General features: G+C 46.3%; 1 protein-coding gene across 2 annotated transcripts in view; it reads right to left on the bottom strand.

Moving 5' to 3' along the window:
• The window catches only part of LOC139755317 (adenylate cyclase type 8-like), a 357,275-nt gene that overhangs the window by 157,473 nt on the left and 181,888 nt on the right, over positions 1-17,914 (bottom strand). For both annotated transcript variants that reach the window (XM_071673448.1, XM_071673449.1), the window contains exons 5-7: positions 10,092-10,194; positions 9,534-9,684; positions 4,790-4,919 (exon numbers count right to left, since the gene is read on the bottom strand). In XM_071673448.1, the coding sequence (XP_071529549.1) occupies positions 4,790-4,919; positions 9,534-9,684; positions 10,092-10,194 (384 nt within the window). The remainder of the gene's footprint in view (positions 1-4,789; positions 4,920-9,533; positions 9,685-10,091; positions 10,195-17,914) is intronic.

Below are 17,914 nucleotides of genomic sequence, written 5' to 3'. Positions count from 1 at the left end.
TCCCAAACTTCACAGTCTTCACGACTTACCACTAATTGTCCCTCCACCCACCTCCCCAACCCCCTCTTAATTTACGCCTGTTTTCTCTTGATTACGCCACCTACTTAAACAAGGTAGAATCCTCCATTGTACACAAGATTAACCAATTAAAAATCTAATTAAACTCTGATGTGGGACGGACTGAATTTCAATTTCGGGGAGAGCTCGCCTGTTAATTACAAACGACTGTGGAAGTTCGTGTCTGTGTTTGTGTTCGACTGATTCAGAAATCCCGGGGCTGGAACCTCCCCCCCCTCACCTCCCCAATCCCCTGCTCCCCTCCCCTCCCCTCCCCTGCCCCCCTCATCCTCTCCCCCCTCCCCACCATCAGCTCCCCCCCCTCCCCCCCCTCGACCACCAGGCACCACCACCACTTTTTTTTTTTCAATAGGAATTACAATGTTGACAAGCAAACATAACGTAAATGTTATCAATATAATGTTTAATGCTATGTTTGATTAATTTGGGCGAGGTTAGGTAACAACGTAGGTTAGGTTAGTTTTGGGTGAAGTTACGTAAAGGTTGGTTCAGCTTAGTTCAGTCTTAGTAAGGTTCGACCAGTTCATCTACAGCAAGGCATTCAAAAATGTTAGTCTGAATCAGAAATGTTCGTCTGTACCAAAAATGTTCGTCTGTACCAAAAATGTTCGTCTGAATTAGATCAATTTATAACAGAAGTGGTAACGATGGTACAGGTTGTTATGGTTGTTCTGGTCTGGGTGTATCAGGTCACTACTATATTCCAGGTTGTATATGATTGATACGTGTAAGGTTAAATGTGTTAGTCATCCTATGTCAAGCTATGGTTTTCCTTCCTTCCTTCCTCCGCCTTGGTTTTTACAATGACAAAACCCTCAGATGCCCGGGTCAAAAACCGTTACCCTTCATCATGGGAAATACCTGACCCATACCTTGATCTGGGTAGCTTATTATCAGTGACACAGTTCTGTCGAGGGTTCGAATCCCTGCCTCGAAAACTCTTTGCACCATTTGCTGCACAGACGAACGACACAGAACCGACCAACCCCTCATCATCAACTCCTCCCTCCCCCATTACCAGCTCAAGCTCATCAACCCCCCCACCCCATTACCAGCTCAAGCTCATCAACCCCCCCACCCCATTACCAGCTCATCAACCCCTCCCTCCCCATTACCAGCTCAAGGCCATCACCTCTTCACGACCAGGTCAAGCTTAAACCCATCACCAACCCGTTAAACGTTTTAATTTCAGGTTATACAGCAAGGTCGTCTGCCTGACCTCTCGACACTGTCCTGAGCCAGGGGCGCCGCCCCTCCTCAGGTAGTCATTCATTCTTTTCTGACGGTAAAGCAGCTCTAATCACAGGTCGTGTCTCCAGGTATAATTACAGGTCACATCTCAACGCACAATTACAGGTCACACCTCCAGGTACAATTACTGGTTGTATCTCCAGGTCCGATTACAGGTCCCAACCCCACCTCCATCTGCAAGCTCAAATATCCAGGTTCACTTTACAGGTCTCGTCTCCCGCCCCAATTACAGGTCTCGCCTGCTGCCGGTGCCTGCCAATTACTCTATTGTCTCACTCTGGAACACAAATCACCGACTGGATTCCAGATCCAGGAATATTTTCCCTTCCAGCCTTGGCAACGGATGGAAATATTCCTCTTCTTCTCTTCTGGTAGTGTTTCCCCACCCATCCTACCAACACATCCTGCCAACACATCCTACCAACACATCTTACCAACACATCCTGCCAACACATCCTACCAACACATCCTGCCAACACATCCTGCCAACACATCCTACCAACACATCTTACCAACACATCCTGCCAACACATCCTACCAACACATCCTGCCAACACATCCTGCCAACACATCCTACCAACACATCCTGCCAACACTTCCTGCCAACACATCCTGCCAACACATCCTACCAACATATCCTGCCAACACATCCTGCCAACACATCCTGCCAACACATCCTGCCAACACATCCTACCAACACATCCTGCCAACACATCCTACCAACACATCCTACCAACACATCTTACCAACACATCCTGCCAACACATCCTACCAACACATCCTGCCAACATCATTTTTCTAGCCCGAGTCACGCGGAAGGACTTCCGTAATTAATGAAGAATATGATTATCTCGCATCCAATTATTGTATAACTGATGTAAGGGGATGAAGAGGATAGTGTACAAAATGAACCTTCGGAACATGTTGAAGAAGTGATGGCGAGTTTTTCTTAACCTGAAGACCTGATTAGCGTCCTAAATCGTGACCTTTCGGCAGGTCACGACCCCTGGTGTGACCTCACGGTGTGACCCTGTCAACAGATACGACCCGACGAAGACGACCCCTGTCCCTGGCGCCTGCTGTGGTCGTTCCTACCATCATACACCAACGAGTCGTCCAATGACACTCTGAATACATCTGACCCAAAAAAAGGAAGAAAAAGAAGAAGAAAAAAAAGGAAAATGGAGAGGGAGAGACAGGGAGGCGGACAATAGAATTTCGCTGTAGCCATCAAAGAATGACTCTAAACAATGTTAAGTTCGTTTGATCCCTGACAACAGGAGAGGGGGGAAAAGTATAGGAATACGGGAGGGAGAGAGAGAGAGAGAGAGAGAGAGAGAGAGAGAGAGAGAGAGAGAGAGAGAGAGAGAGAGAGAGAGAGAGAGAGAGAGAGAGAGAGAGAGAGAGAGAGAGAGGAATCATCACCCAGGAAGACATCAACAGACAGAAGGGTCGGCTCCATTTGTCACCCTGGCCGGGTCTGTTGTCGCCTCCCTCCCACATGATCAGGTTCCTTGCCTCTCCCTCCCTCCCTCCCTCCCTCCCTCCAGCGTCCCTCACCATTGATAGATGGATTAGATGGGATGCTTTGTTATCTTAGCTATGATAAACTAGAAGATAGATTATCTTAGCTTTGGCAAACTAGAATCTCCATTATCTTGGCTCTGGTCAAGTTAAATGTAGGTTATCTTGTCTGTCTTGCTCAAGCATAAGATAAGGTTATCTTGGCAATGGTCTTCTAGAAGCTGGGTTATCTTGTTTCTAGTCCTACAGAGGCTGGAATATCTAGACTCTCGTCGTCTAGAACCCGGACTTTCTTCGCTCTAGTCTTCTAGAGTTTAAATCATCTCAGATCTTGATTTATAAAATTCATGGCTTATCAGGTTTTTGCGTTGGTATGTTTCTTAGGCAGAAGGGAAAACGACACGAGGGTAGTTAACAACATTTCCACAACGACCTGGTCATGATGACCTTATGCCTCACAAACTCTAAAGTTCTGACAGGTGATAACTACCATAAAAAGTGAATGAGGTTAAAGGTATGCCAGCAAGAGGTAGCGGGTACAAAAGGAATACGTAAAGGTGGGTTAAACCTTTTCAGAATTACATTACGAAGAGAATAAGAGACATTATGAAATTCCCTGATTAAGAAAGGTATAATAATATTCAACAACCAAAAAAAAAGGAAAAAAAATTCTGGATTTTCTCCTTCGGATAAGGTTATATATTCTAATTTTCCTTCTTAATGAAGTTTTGGAAGAAATATTCTGCCTCTAATTTTCCTCAGGAAAATCGTCCTTCCTCCTGCCAATGTTCATCACCAGGGGAAACACGTGAGGCAGGAAAAAAAAAAAAAAAGAATGACATTATCTCCCTGGAAAAATGGCTTTCATCACATTCAACCATCAGAGGAAAAAAAAATATATATATATACCTTATGAATTTTCCGTAACAGTCGACGGCATCATCTGCCAATCTCCTTAGCTAAAGAGGTTTTCACGTCTTCATCATCTGCAAGAAAACCCAGCTCGTGATGGCTTCCGCCCCCCCGCGCTAACACAGATTTCCATTTTCCTTTTCCTTTTAGCAATTATTTTCCTTTTTTCATGTTCTTTTTTTCTTCTTTTTCTGTCTTACGTACCGGAAATGACGTTGGCGTTAACTTTCCTTTTAAGGCACGGCTGTACGACTCCTGGCCACGACGGTACGACCCCTGAGCACGACGGTACGACCCCTGAGCGCGACGGTACGACCCTTGGGTATGATGGTCTGGCTTTTGATCTAACCCTCAAATATCAGGTTAAAGGCCAAGTTATATTACTGACAGGTCGTACCGTCGTGCTCAGGGGTCGTACTGTCGTGCTCAGGGGTCTTACTGTCGTGCTCAGAGGTCGCATCGTAGTGCTCAGGGGTCGTACAGTCGTGCTTGGTTCAAGGGGTTAAAAAAAATCTTGTAACCTTGACTTCAGAACTCAATGGGAAGAACTCTTAAACGATGAGGTAGTTACGTGGGCGCTAACTACCTCACTTAATCACAGTACGATAACAACATTGCTTCAGTCCACGAAAAACTTCCTTCGTTTTTGAAAAGGTCAACAATCGGAACACCTTCAATATCCCCTTCAATAATTCCTTCAAATATCCCCTTCAATAATTCCCTCAAATATTTCCTTCAATAATTCCTTCAAATATTTCCTTCAATAATTCCCTCAAATATTTCCTTCAATAATTCCTTCAAATATTTCCTTCAATAATTCCTTCAAATATTTCCTTCACAATACCGAACTTAACAATCCCCATAGCAGTCAATCCTTCCTTCAATCCTTCCTTCAAAATTCGATTGAGTAAAGTTACAGGAACAGTATTGCTCTGGGAGAGCTTACCTCGCAACACTTATCATCCATGATGGAAACACCTGCCTCAAGCAACACTCCTCAACACTAGATGCAACACTGGCTTACCTTGTATGTTGAGGACCAGCCATGTCCCCAGGGCGCCCCAGTGCAGGTAATTGTTGGCGAAGCATCGCCACCAAGATAACACACACAGGATCACATTTACAACCATCCAACCCACGGAGTAGACGATCACCTGTAAGATAACATAGAGAACGTTAGCTTCACCGTGCACACCTGCAAGATAACAGAGAGAACGTTAGCTTCACCGTGCACATCTGCAAGATAACATAGAGAACGTTAGCTTCACCGTACACACCTGCAAGATAACAACAACACTGTTATCCTAAGCTTATCCATACGTCTTCCACCCCACTGGGTAGATGATTACCTTCAAGATAACATAAATATTGAGAACTTTAGCTCCTCTGTACACCACATCAGAGGTCCCATGTCGTACATTTCCACCCTTCCCACATCAGGAGTGACGAAGGGGAGGTAGTTGATCGTAGGGGGACAGACAGGCCCGGACACTCGTTGCTCCCTGCACCGTCGTTGTTCAATGGCTTATCCTTCGGATTAATTTCCTGGCTATTAGGGTCCTCGTCAGCTTAGGGAGGGAACCTGTAGTAAGACGTACAGATCTTATTACCTGTTGGCAGTGAGGTTTCCATCAGCTCCTGGCCAGGTCCTCTCAGCTGCTGGGAGTGTGAACGTTGTCGCAGATGAGGAGAACAGATTAGGCGTTGTTATTTGGTGGTGATGTTGGAGTTCCGTCAGGTAGTGAGATTCTCCCAGCTGCCGACAGGTGGTGTAGTGGTGGCGAGGAGACTCCCCGGTACAGATAACATCCATCATCCACTCCAGGTCCTGATGTCCTCCCATCCACCACCTTGACATCCTCCTACTTTACACCCTGACATCATCCTCTTACTCTACACCCTGACGTCCTCCTGTTCTCCAACCTGACTACCTTCCATCCACCACCCTGACATCCTCCCTCAAAAAGTAGGATGCAGCTGAGGTGCGGTGGGGAGCAGGAAGTCATGAGCGTTGACCTGGCTGTTCTTCAAGGAGTGCTGATACCTTGTGAAGCAGGAAGCAAACTGATCCTCCTCAGGTGCCGGAGGTATTTTTACTTCGAAGGATCGGGTCACGGAAGTCGAGCACAACATAAAACAGGACTACAGAAATGGAGAACAAAAAAAGGAAAGAAGAATACTCCCAAAAATGTCTGAGGAGGTTGAAGGCCTGGTTTTTATAAAGGGTTATGTGGTAGCTTTTAGGTTAGCGTTTAAAGAGTTCCAGTTCAGAGGTGTAAGGAAGGAAACACACATCAAAACGGTCCACTCATGAGTTGCCAACGGCTACACAATGATCATGTGACAGAGTGGCCCGTCGAACATTATAATGATCTAGCTAATGGTGGGCACACACAAACAGCCAGTGTAAGGGAGCAGAAAACGAAGTAATATCTACATACGAAGGAAAGAGAATATACAGAGGCGTAGGATATAAGTAGGTCAAGTTTCGGGAAGAGTTAGTAAGGCGAACTGCTTTAAACTCGACCCCGTTAAGTACTCTGGAACAGAACTCCAAGTTTCTTGACCATTTGTGTTTTTCAAGATGGATCAAATGCTAATGAGAGACTGAATATGTGAACTGTGTTAAGTGGTGGAATTACAGAGCACCCCTTGGGGGGCAACCCTGCCCCAGGCACAGGCGATAATATGACGTCACAGCAGGTGTGAGGGTGGGTGGGTCTGAAGACAACCTCAGGACATGGAGTAGTCTCAAGGGAATGTGGTTATCAGTGGCACCTGGAGACTCACAAGACGGGTCTCGGTACAAGAGCAATCATGGCCACGTGTGGCAGCGGCTCAGTAGACATAAGCAGGAGTGAGGGGGCTGGGCGTCGCGCATACACTGTAGACTGAAAGGTCGAGAATCTGCTTAAAGCAGAGACGGTTACCGCCCAATCAGCAGGAGTGGCTTTCGTTGTAAAGTGGTTCACCAGGAAGGTCTGGTCACCCTTCCCGATCTGAAGTAATTCATGATTCATGGAGCTTAAAATGCAAACAACGTCGGAGCTCCCTCACTCTGTAGCCACAACACCGGCCGTACCTCAACCAGTGACCAACACAAGGCAAAACAAATGCCAACACAAAGTAGTAATTGTCCTGTGAACAGAACTGATGAAATTAAGTTATTACCGAGAGACAGTTCCTCATCTCGTCCCGTACATATTAACACAATCAGTAAATACTGTGAAGCACCTTGGAACACTCTCTCAGTATGCAGTTCGAAACACTGTGAAACCCTCTCCTAATACGCACTGTGAAACGCTCTCTCGCTACACAATATGAGACGCCTTCATACACCCTCCCAGCAGTCACCTGTGAAAGACTTTGAAACAATCTCCCACAACACACAGCGCAACTTCATGAAACAACTTTCACGAAACAAAATGTGAAACACTGGCTGAAGGGAGAAACAACAAGCAGAGGAGCGGTAGTCCACTTCAGTCCCCTCGTCTGCAATCAAACATCCATCTGCTCCGTGCTGGACTGCGAATGACACCATCCATCCAGACCTGGAAAACACTCGCCAAACGGTTTCCAGAGGCATCGTGGACGATAACAAGAACAGAGCAACAGGGACTTAACAGCCAATGGAACCAGGAGGAGCACTAGGTCGCTTATCCATAAGCTCTAAATTTGCTTTAGAAAGACGTTAGCGTTGATCAGATTGCCTCTGGGTTACTCAACAGGATCACCGGCCGGCATCACTGCTGTCGCAAGCGCTGCTCCGTTGTTCCAGGTTCAAGCGTCGTCCTACGCTCAGCTGGGAGAGACGATGTCGGTTGGAAAGGCGGGGAAGATGTCTCTCTGGAGCTTCAGAGATACGGAGTGAAGAAGATAATGAAGTAATGACTGGATATTTTCTTTTGTCTTGCAGGTGGCGTGTCGTTCCATGAAGAGCTTCCTCAACTCCAGGCACATCGTACCTATGTAACATTACATACACGAAATAAAGACCAGGAGAGTGGTCCTTACGCTGGTGATGGAGGCCACCCAACCCTCCTGAGGCGTCACACTCATCGTAGAATATTTCTCTGAAGTTGTCAGGTAATTTATAGGAACATGTCAGGCCACTGGATAAGTTTGGCGGCAAATATAATATATTTTGAGACGGCGAAGAACGCTCTGCAAACTAAAGGGGAACAATTTTTCGACATTTGATATACAATCGTGAAATATTTCACAGAAGAAAGACAAAGATGAAATTCGCGAGGTGAACTAGGTGCAAATATCTTTTCTTTAGGAGCATAAAAGGTATGTGTTGTTTATAGTATATATCTGCCGATCAGGAACTGAAAATAAGTGACTAAACACTGAGGGACGTCTTGCAGTCCCTGTGTGAGTGAAGGATTACTGCTATACCTCCCGGGACTTCTCAGGACAACCCCTTCATATGAATGAGTCCTGACGAAAAAATGACGATAGGAGGGACGTGAAGGAAATCCCCTCACACAGGGACGGCAACTTGGGGTGACATGAAGGTCTTCAGTGGTCCAGACAAAGAGATGGCAACAGGGGAGACATTAAGAGACCAATGATGAAGGTGGCGAATGAGGATCCTACGGAGAGCATGGGTCAAGTGGTGCCACAACCTCAGGTTCCTACGGGAGAGACGTCGGTGTGTGTGTGTGTCTCCCAGGGGATGTCGTCCTAACTTACAACTCTGTACAACTAGCCTGCCCACAACACTACCCGTAAAGTCTACATAATCCTACCTGTAAAAGTGGAAACGAAATTTCTTAGCAATCAATTTACATCACGGTCGTGTAAAATATCTACAAACAGCGAGTCTTTCCTTAACCTTTACACAACAATACTAAAACGAAGTTAAGCTGTCTCATATAATATATATATATATATATATATATATATATATATATATATATATATATATATATATATTCTCATCGAAATTGATTTATTCATTATCATAATTATTACATACGTCGCACTATCTAAAAGCTGATGCTGGGATCAAAAGCTGTTATTGTAGGCACATCAAAGATGATGAGAATCGATGAGTGTGGCGACCCTCATGTTATGAGGGAGACCTTTGTGGCGTTGGTACTCCGAAGGTGAGGCATGGGCGAGGACGAGGGAGATCTGCTGTGAGGTGGAGAATGAGGTAGAAGGTCTATGTCTCACTGTGAGGAGAAGAAGGGAAAAATGTCTCACTGCCAGACAGAGAACGGACTCGCATCTTTTTATGAGGTTAGAGAGAATCTCTGTCGCTCTGTGAGGTGAAGAAAGGGATGCTGCCTTATTGTGAGGAAAAGGACGGATCTATACCTTACTGAGAGGTGAGGGGAAAAGACCTATGCCTCACTGAAGGGTGAGTGGGAAAAGACCTATGACTCACAGTGAAATGAGGGGAAAGACTTATTTCCTCACTGTGAGGTGAGGAAAAATATCTATGTCTCACTGTAAGTTGCGGGGAAAGTCTCACTGTGAGGTCAGGGAGAAGATCAATGCCTCACTGTAAGGTGAGGGAGGGCTGTCTGCCTCATTGTGAGGACGAGGAAGGATGTGTGTTTACGTTTAGTGATATACTTCATCCTAACCTTGATAGCAATTCTCGTTAGTGATCCTTGGGTCATCATCAACCAGACGGCTCGCCCTACTGGTTCATACCATTCCTCCGCTCTCTCTCTCTCTCTCTCTCTCTCTCTCTCTCTCTCTCTCTCTCTCTCTCTCTCTCTCTCTCTCTCTCTCCCTCTCTCGGCACTCACCGTGGCCTTGTTGTCGCCCTCCTGGGCGAGGACGATGACGAGGAGGACGACCTTGAGGGCGAGGTCGACGCCGTTCACCATGATGAGCGACTTCTGCCGCTGTCTGTGTGAGTACCGCTGGAAGGCGAGCTCCAGCTGCTGGTCCCTGAAGCTGTGCGGGAGAGACGGCAACAGTCAGCTGTGCAGCAGCTGTGAGGATGGCAACACTAATTACCATACATGACCAGCAACCTCTTTTACGAGGATCCTGCAGCTTCGAGACTGCGCTACAATTAAAAATAGGGAAACGATGGATTCCTGTCCAGTAAAGAAAAAAGTTCTCGACGAGACTGTACTCCTTCCCGTCCTCGGACGAGGACGGGACAGCCTCGACGAAGGTGGCCTCTCTCTCTCTCTCTCTCTCTCTCTCTCTCTCTCTCTCTCTCTCTCTCTCTCTCTCTCTCTCTCTCTCTCCTCTCTCTCTCTCTCTCACGGTGAAATCCACAAATAGGCGGAGTCCGGTAACACTCACCTCCCTGTGACTTAGTGTGGGGAAGTATATTCATTACGTGTATATACCTGTTGGTGAGCGTGGGGAAGTATACCCCGTGGTAGACGTGACCTCGCTTGAAGATCTGACCTGTGGGGTCAGCCTCCCGGGTCGAGCTGGTTCGGTCGATCACTGGAATAAAAAATAATTTAGGTTATATTTGGATAAATGTAATCATAGGAATTACTTAAGTTATCTTTGTGTCGTCTTAGTGATTAGATTTACTCTAGTTATCTTAATGCCATCATGGTTATCTTTGTTATCTTACTGTTAATACTGATACAAGTAATCCTTACTATCTTTATCTCTGTTATCTTTTTTATTCAGTCCACTTAATGTAATCTTAATCATAATTGTTAATGTCACTTTTAAAGATAAATATAATTATCCTAGCATGATCCAAAATAATTTAAATATAATTTGTCAAAATTATTAAATATCATACTTTGCTAAAAGTATTTTTAGTAATACATCCGTGCTGGGATATACTGATGTAAATTTGGTCGTTATAACAGAGTACAGTACAACGGCCAGAAACGGGTACCACACAGTCGTGTTAGGAACTCTCTTGTTAAAGAAAAGGAGAAAAGTCCACGGGTAATGCAACCCACATTTCACTATACAAATAAAAAAAAGATGCATATATATATATATATATATATATATATATATCATACAAACCTACAACAGCCAGGATCGAACCCGGGACCCCTGTGCAACAGGTGAAAGCGCTCTATCTAAGCCATGATCGCCCCCTAATAGGGAAATGACTATTCGAGTACTATGTACTCGAATACCCTTCATCTCACGTTGGTGAGCAACGGAGTCTACACCGGTCTTTTCCCATCAGGCTCACACAGCCAGGAGATAGCATTTTACCAACGCGAGACGAAGGGTATTCGAGTGCATAGTATTCGAATAGTCATTTCCCTATTAAGGGCGATCATAGCCTAGCGGTAGCGATCCCGCCTGTTGCACAGGGGTCCCGGGTTCGATCCTGGCTGCTGGAGGTTTGTATGTTCCATAGAGGTGCGCGTTCATATGCACTTTGTTCGTAAATATATATATATATATATATATATATATATATATATATATATATATATGTATATTCTTTCCTTTCTCCTTTTCTTTCTTTTCTTATTTTTTCTGTCTCATATCTTCACTCTATCTTTCTCTTACTCATTCTTTTTTTTATCCTCTCTCTCTCTCTCTCTCTCTCTCTCTCTCTCTCTCTCTCTCTCTCTCTCTCTCTCTCTCTCTCTCTCTCTCTCAGAAAGCAGAAGGTCTCAGTAAAATGTTTTCAGACTGATCCTCTTAAAGTGAAAACTTCATTATTTCCCCATCTCTATCATGATCCATCAAGGCCGATTTTAACTTTGATATTCCAAAGGTAAACGACCTCACCGAATCGGTCCCTGAGCTTTTGGGATAAGAAAAGGCCATGAAACATCTGCAACACAAGTAATCAATAAATATCAAAATATAGGCTAAGAAGAACAGACTTCAAGGACTATAAACCTGTGATGGACGAATGGGTTAATCTCTCATAACTTCCTGCGCACACTGGAATGATCCTTGAATGGTTCTAAAATCGAAATACATCATGAAAGGTTCTAACACTCAGCATGTACCACTGCACGTAGTCACTGTAACTATGTTATCCGTGAGGCAAAACGTTCCTTTATTCAGAGGAAGCGTGACAAACTCTCCTCATCATCTCCTGATAGATCTTTCTGGTATTTAGCGAAGGGCTTTGCTTACAACTTCTGTCACTCTGTCCTTCCTGCTGTAGTGTTCCCTCACTTTCCCTCTTCCACAGGTATTACTTTGGCTGTAGCTCTCTAAAGCTGGCTATTTGTGTGCTTCCATCATTGGCTAGACCATGCAATTCCTAGCCAGCAGATCTGGTACATGAATACTGTGAGGCAGCTACCAATTCAAGGGTGGGCCGTTTTGTTATCTGTATCTTTCCCTACACCTCGAAGCTTTGGAAATTTCTAAATTTTCATGTCTTTCCCTACAACTATGACCTGGCACATTTCAGAAGACAAGATTCTCACTTCCTCCAAAGTTCGTCGCTTCTTTTTTCTTTTCATTAACCTCTCTGTATATCCATTAAGGTCCCGGCCTTGATGTGGCCTTATGTCCGTGACTGGAGACTCCAACGTAAAAAACAAAACATCAGAGGTACACCCACTGAGCACGACGGGACGACCCTTGAGCACGACATGGTGACCCTTGAGCATAGAGGATGTGACCCTCGAAAAGGACGTTATGATCCTTGAACACGAAGGCCGTCTTCCGTCCCTCACTCACCCTGGCCAGCTCCCACCTTACCCCTTATCCCAGCCCTCAGCTCCCACCTTACCCCTTATCCCAGCCCTCAACTCCCACCTTACCCTTTATCCCAGCCCTCAGCTTTCGGTCCGGCCCCCACCCGAGTCCTCAGCCACCCAGCCCTACTATCCATCAAGACCACCACGACTAAGAAGACATCATGCATCCATCACTGTCCTCCGCGCTGGAGGGTGAAGGTGGGCTCCCCTCACTTACCATGGCAAGCACCACCGCAAGCACGGCGCCACCAGGACCATTAGGAGAGGTAGAACGCCCACAAAGCAAGCAGAACATCACTGCCTTCAAACGCAATCACACGTACCATCATTAGGGAAATACAAGGCACCAACACAACATATATCAGACGGCATCAGAGGACGTGGGGCTCCACTGAGCAAGAAAGGCCATCATCAAGAACTTCAAAGCACAAGCGGAACAGACACAAGAACACGTGCGAAACAGCATGACTGCATAAGACGAAAAACTGTATTACATGATGACAGACGAGACCCAAGTGTGACCTAATCAATACGATGTTTGGACATCAAATTCCATTTGAAATTCCATCTTTTTCATCAAAGGCATTAATGTCAAGTGAGGTACCTTCCTTTCATTTTCTGAATAGCAAACACCACATGAACGTCCACTGCGGCTTCACAGAAATTTGTGAATCAGCTTCACTTACGAGGATTCTCTTAGACTGGTGTGAATCATTCATTTTCACTCATATGTAAACAGTTCTGTAATCGCTTCTTTGACTCCAGACCTGGTAAATACCGCTGGCTGTGCTGCGCTGCAGCCCATCAAAGCCCCTTACTGAGAAGCTTTAATGTAAAACCATTATGGGAAATCCTAACGTCCATTAAGCTGATGCGAACGGAATACTCCGAATGAAACTGTTTCGGATCAAGAAGGATAACAGAACCAGTGATCGAATGGCTGCCTATAAACACACAAACTTGACGACACACACAAACTTGACGACACACACACACACACACACACACACACACACACACACACACACACACACTGAGGGCAGCCTCTTGGAGAGAGCTGGATGAGGAGCAGTTGAGAAGCAGCGGCACAGAATAATGAGTCACCGTGGGGAGTCTCGTGTGGTCCTGACAACCTCACAGGCACATCAACCAGTCGTCCCCAGCCCACGCTGCACACACTGGCCATCCCCATGGTCCACACCACACCCAATGGCCACCCCCATGGCCCACACCATACCCAGTGGCCACCCCCATGGCCCACACCACACCCACTGGCCACCCCCATGGCCCACACCACACCCACTGGCCACCCCCATGGCTTACACTACACCCAGTGGCCACCCCATGGCTTACAAGTGGCCACCCCCATGGTCCACACCACACCCAGTGGCCACCCCCATGGCTTACGCTACACCCAGTGGCCACCCTCATGGCCCACACCACACCCAGTGGCCACCCCCATAGCCTTCACGACACCTAGTGGCCACCCTCATGGCCCACACCACACCCAGTGGCCACTTCCATGGCCTATACTACACCTAGTGGCCACCTCCATGGTCCACACCACACCCACGGTGGTCTATACCTCCCGTAGTGGAGTCCACACGAAATTAGTGTTTAACTCTGTCAACCTTACTGTAAGTAACTGGTCTCATATATTTCCTTCATTGTCTCGCCTTATATTCCTGAAAATGATTTACAGTCGAGATAGATTTATAACCATATTTACTCAAAGAAATATAAGAAATCTGTTAGCGAGAGAGAGAGAGAGAGAGAGAGAGAGAGAGAGAGAGAGAGAGAGAGAGAGAGAGAGAGAGAGAGAGAGAGAGAGAGAGAGAGAGAGAGAGAGAGAGAGAGAGAGAGAGAGAGAGGTCTTCACAAGGCTCAACACCGGGCAAGAATGTACCAATTCGGGCAAGAGGTGCAGACTGGACGGCCTCTTCATTCCAGAGCATCAAAGGCCTCGGGTGAATGGGAGGGCAAGACTGACGAAGACAGCGTCGCCTCCTCCCTCCCTCCCTCCCGCGCCACACAATACCTCCTCAGCTCCAGGGGTGTACGACCCGCCCTATTGTTTACATAGCCTCGTCACCAGACAATCACTTCACCGCACGGGCAACGGGCCAAGAGTCCCGGCTAATACAGGAGCGCCTGGTCGAACGTGGACCAAACGCTTCATTCATGACAACAGACACACAGTCCTGTACGACAACATCTACAACGAGATAAAGATACACTCACTATGATAAGGTGCCGTTTATATATATATTTTGTGATTAATCCTGTTTCATCCCATGGAAATTTCTGGGTTATTATAAGGGTTTTAATCTTTGGTTGATCTCTTTCATGTCTGGCACCACGCCAGCCTGAGGGTCGCCTTCGATGGTTCCATATTGAGCAACATAAGCCTAAGTGTTTGATCGTATTCCCGGCACCGCAGTTAACTAACGGCCGGTCGGCTTTTGCTGCCAGTCGTCTGAACGGAAGAATCGTACGCATTATTGTTGAACAAGTGACTGCATTACTGTTACCTTCATGCCAGTAGGTTTGTTTGTTAGATTACAGTATTCAGATGGTTACATTTGATCAAGATTCTCTCAAATAATGAAATATTATACATTATAGAATGAAAGGAATGAATCATTGTATGATATATTTATGCTCCGTTGTTCGTGTATGAAGCAGTTCTTCATTTATCCTTCATTAATCATGGCAAGTAGACATCATGTACGCACAACCACAAGCAGTAGTCTTCAAACCCAACGTTACCAGGTTTATTACGACTTAGTGGATTACTTGATACATATGAAGGAAGATCTGAGAGAGAGAGAGAGAGAGAGAGAGAGAGAGAGAGAGAGAGAGAGAGAGAGAGAGAGAGAGAGAGAGAGAGAGAGAGAGAGAGAGTATGAAAGAAAGTAAAATAAATAAAGCTTGAGTGACACACAAACGAAGGATTAAGCAGTCAACACAAACACACAAGGGAGAAACTTCAAGGAAAAGTTTGCAACGCTACTCGTCCTGAGTGAGCAAAACCTTTGCAACATTGCCCCACATTACGGAGGTACAGAAAGACATCAAATCCTATTCATAATCACATATAACCTCCACATCTAATTTTCCAGCTCATCCTTCTGCTCCCCAATCCCTTATCTCCCCAGAGGACTGGCCAGTCTCTCTGCCAGTTGAATGGTATGTTCTGAATACCTATCGATAGGGATATACGTATAGCTCAGTGGCATTACATGTGTACTGAATTCCACAGAGCATCAGGTCAACAACTAACAAACACAACTCCACAGAGCATCAGGTCAGCTAACTAACAACTACAGCCCCACATGTCGGAGGGCCAGCTAATACATAAAGGTGAACACTCCAGTGAAAATATAAACATTATACAAGTGTCCAGGTGCATGTACGTACCCACTACACCTCAGGTCATGGCCGTCCACACCACACGGTGTAGGAGACACACGTACACAAAATGATACGTACATTGAACGTTTCTTTATAATCATCATTTACTTACAGAGAAACACAGGCTGCATCAAAAAACTTACTTGAGTTTATATCACGCTGGAACCTGGTTTTTTACTTGTCTTAAACGTGAATAAATCATCATTAGACACGTAGTGTGAACACTTCATGACCTCTATTTCATTTCCGGAGGGGGACGGGCATTGCGTTTTTTATGATGTTAATGAGGTACTCACTCATTTGGTGGGCGGGTGTGAAGTGATAAGCGGAGTCCCAGTGAGTCAGCCTGCAGCAGTGACTGTGGAAATTCACTGATATGAATCAGTGAAGGAGACTCATGATGGATGAGTATAATACCACATGATGTAAGGCTTCCTGTGTGAGGTGTGAGGTGTGAGGTGTACCTTCTCGCAGGTTCAAGCTCGGCTGATGATGGATTTACCATCGTTCAAGTTCAAGGTCAGAAGGTACGACCTTTGAACGTAACGGGCACTACACTTATGGCTTAGGTTACTCGTCGTATTAACGTGCTTAAGGATCGTGTTGTCGTCCTCATTGGTCGCGCTTTGACCTCAAGGGTCGTATCGTCATCCTCGAGGGTCGTACCGTCATCCTCGAGGGTCTTAGACATGCTAATGAGTTCGAGGACTTCGACTTGATAAGAAATTGAGAGATGAACAAAATGAGGAGCAAGAAACAGTTGAGAAATATGATGGCACGGCAACGTCTTCTCCAGACTGGCCTCTTAATCAGCTCAGTGAGGCTTCCTCCCTCTTGTACGGGGATCACATTACCCACATGCTTGAGGCCTGAGCACTGAGCCTGAGCACTCAGGTCCGTCACCGGGGTCTGGCTTCCACCATCCTAGCAACAGCGAGTGAGGGGCAGATCTCTCAGCATCCTATCAACCACCCTACACACCTCTGTCTATCAACCTCGGTGAGACTGACGCATAGCTTTCTGCTCTGTGAGTGCACGTCGGCCACAAGTCGCGGGAGAGCCGGGGAACATTCCTCCACCGACGGCAACGCGCGGGTAACTATGGTAGATATTTCGGTCACCCATCATGGCGTTTTGGATATATTGGATCCAGCGGCCACAAGCAGCGATTCGCACCTCACTGGCTACTCCAGCCGACCGCGAGGGAGGAGGGAATCCATCCGCACCGCGCGGCATTCGCTTCGATCGGATCAGACTAACGCCAACGGGGAGGCTTTGCTTGAAGGGGACGTCAGCAGTCAGAATGCAGCCTCCGCTCACCGGTACCTGGCTACGCAACGCAGGTATGGCATGACGCCCCTCACCCCCGAGCCTGGGTTTGGTCACCACCGTCCAGTAGACTCAGATGTCGGACACACGTCCAGGACACGAGGGCAGGAGGAAAGGTCGGCGGTTATCTTGTATCAGAAGAACCCTCACAGGATTGACAGCAGGTAAGGTGTGGAGACTCAAGGATTGGGTCATCTGCCCAGTGGCAGGTCAACAACGTTTGCAGGAAGATGAGGTCAGGTGATGCTGGCTCAAACGTTTTTACGGCGTCGTCAAGGTAGTTCCCGGTTATGTATTATCATTATTACTGTTATCATCTTTATCATTGTTATTACGAGCCCAGGGACCCCTTCTCTAGGTGTTCCTGCAGCTTTAAAGCGACGCTACAATCAGTAGTAGTGAGAGGGAATGGACTCCTTTGGAGTGAAATGGTCTTCGACGAGAGTGTACGACGATGATACAACCCCGTCGAAGGTAACCTTTCACTCGCGGTGTAACCACAAGCAGGCGGAGTCCGGTAACACTGCCATAGATACTCGCCAAACGATAAAGCTCCTCCTGTAACCACACAAGATGGTATTTCTGCTGCCTGTAATAGAGAAAAGCAGGGCTTCTTACATTACACTTTGCTGGGAAGAGAGATAATGGAAGTTCGACGCCATCCACGAAGCTCTCGCACACACATTATGTCCATAGTTAACACTACTAGTGAGGGAGAGAGAGGCAGAGGTGCTGTAAACTGGCTGAGGCCACTGATCAACCCAAGTCTC

The sequence above is a fragment of the Panulirus ornatus genome, chromosome 19, assembly GCF_036320965.1.
Source record: "Panulirus ornatus isolate Po-2019 chromosome 19, ASM3632096v1, whole genome shotgun sequence".
NCBI lineage: Eukaryota > Metazoa > Arthropoda > Malacostraca > Decapoda > Palinuridae > Panulirus > Panulirus ornatus.
This window is presented reverse-complemented; position numbering and strand designations above follow the sequence as displayed.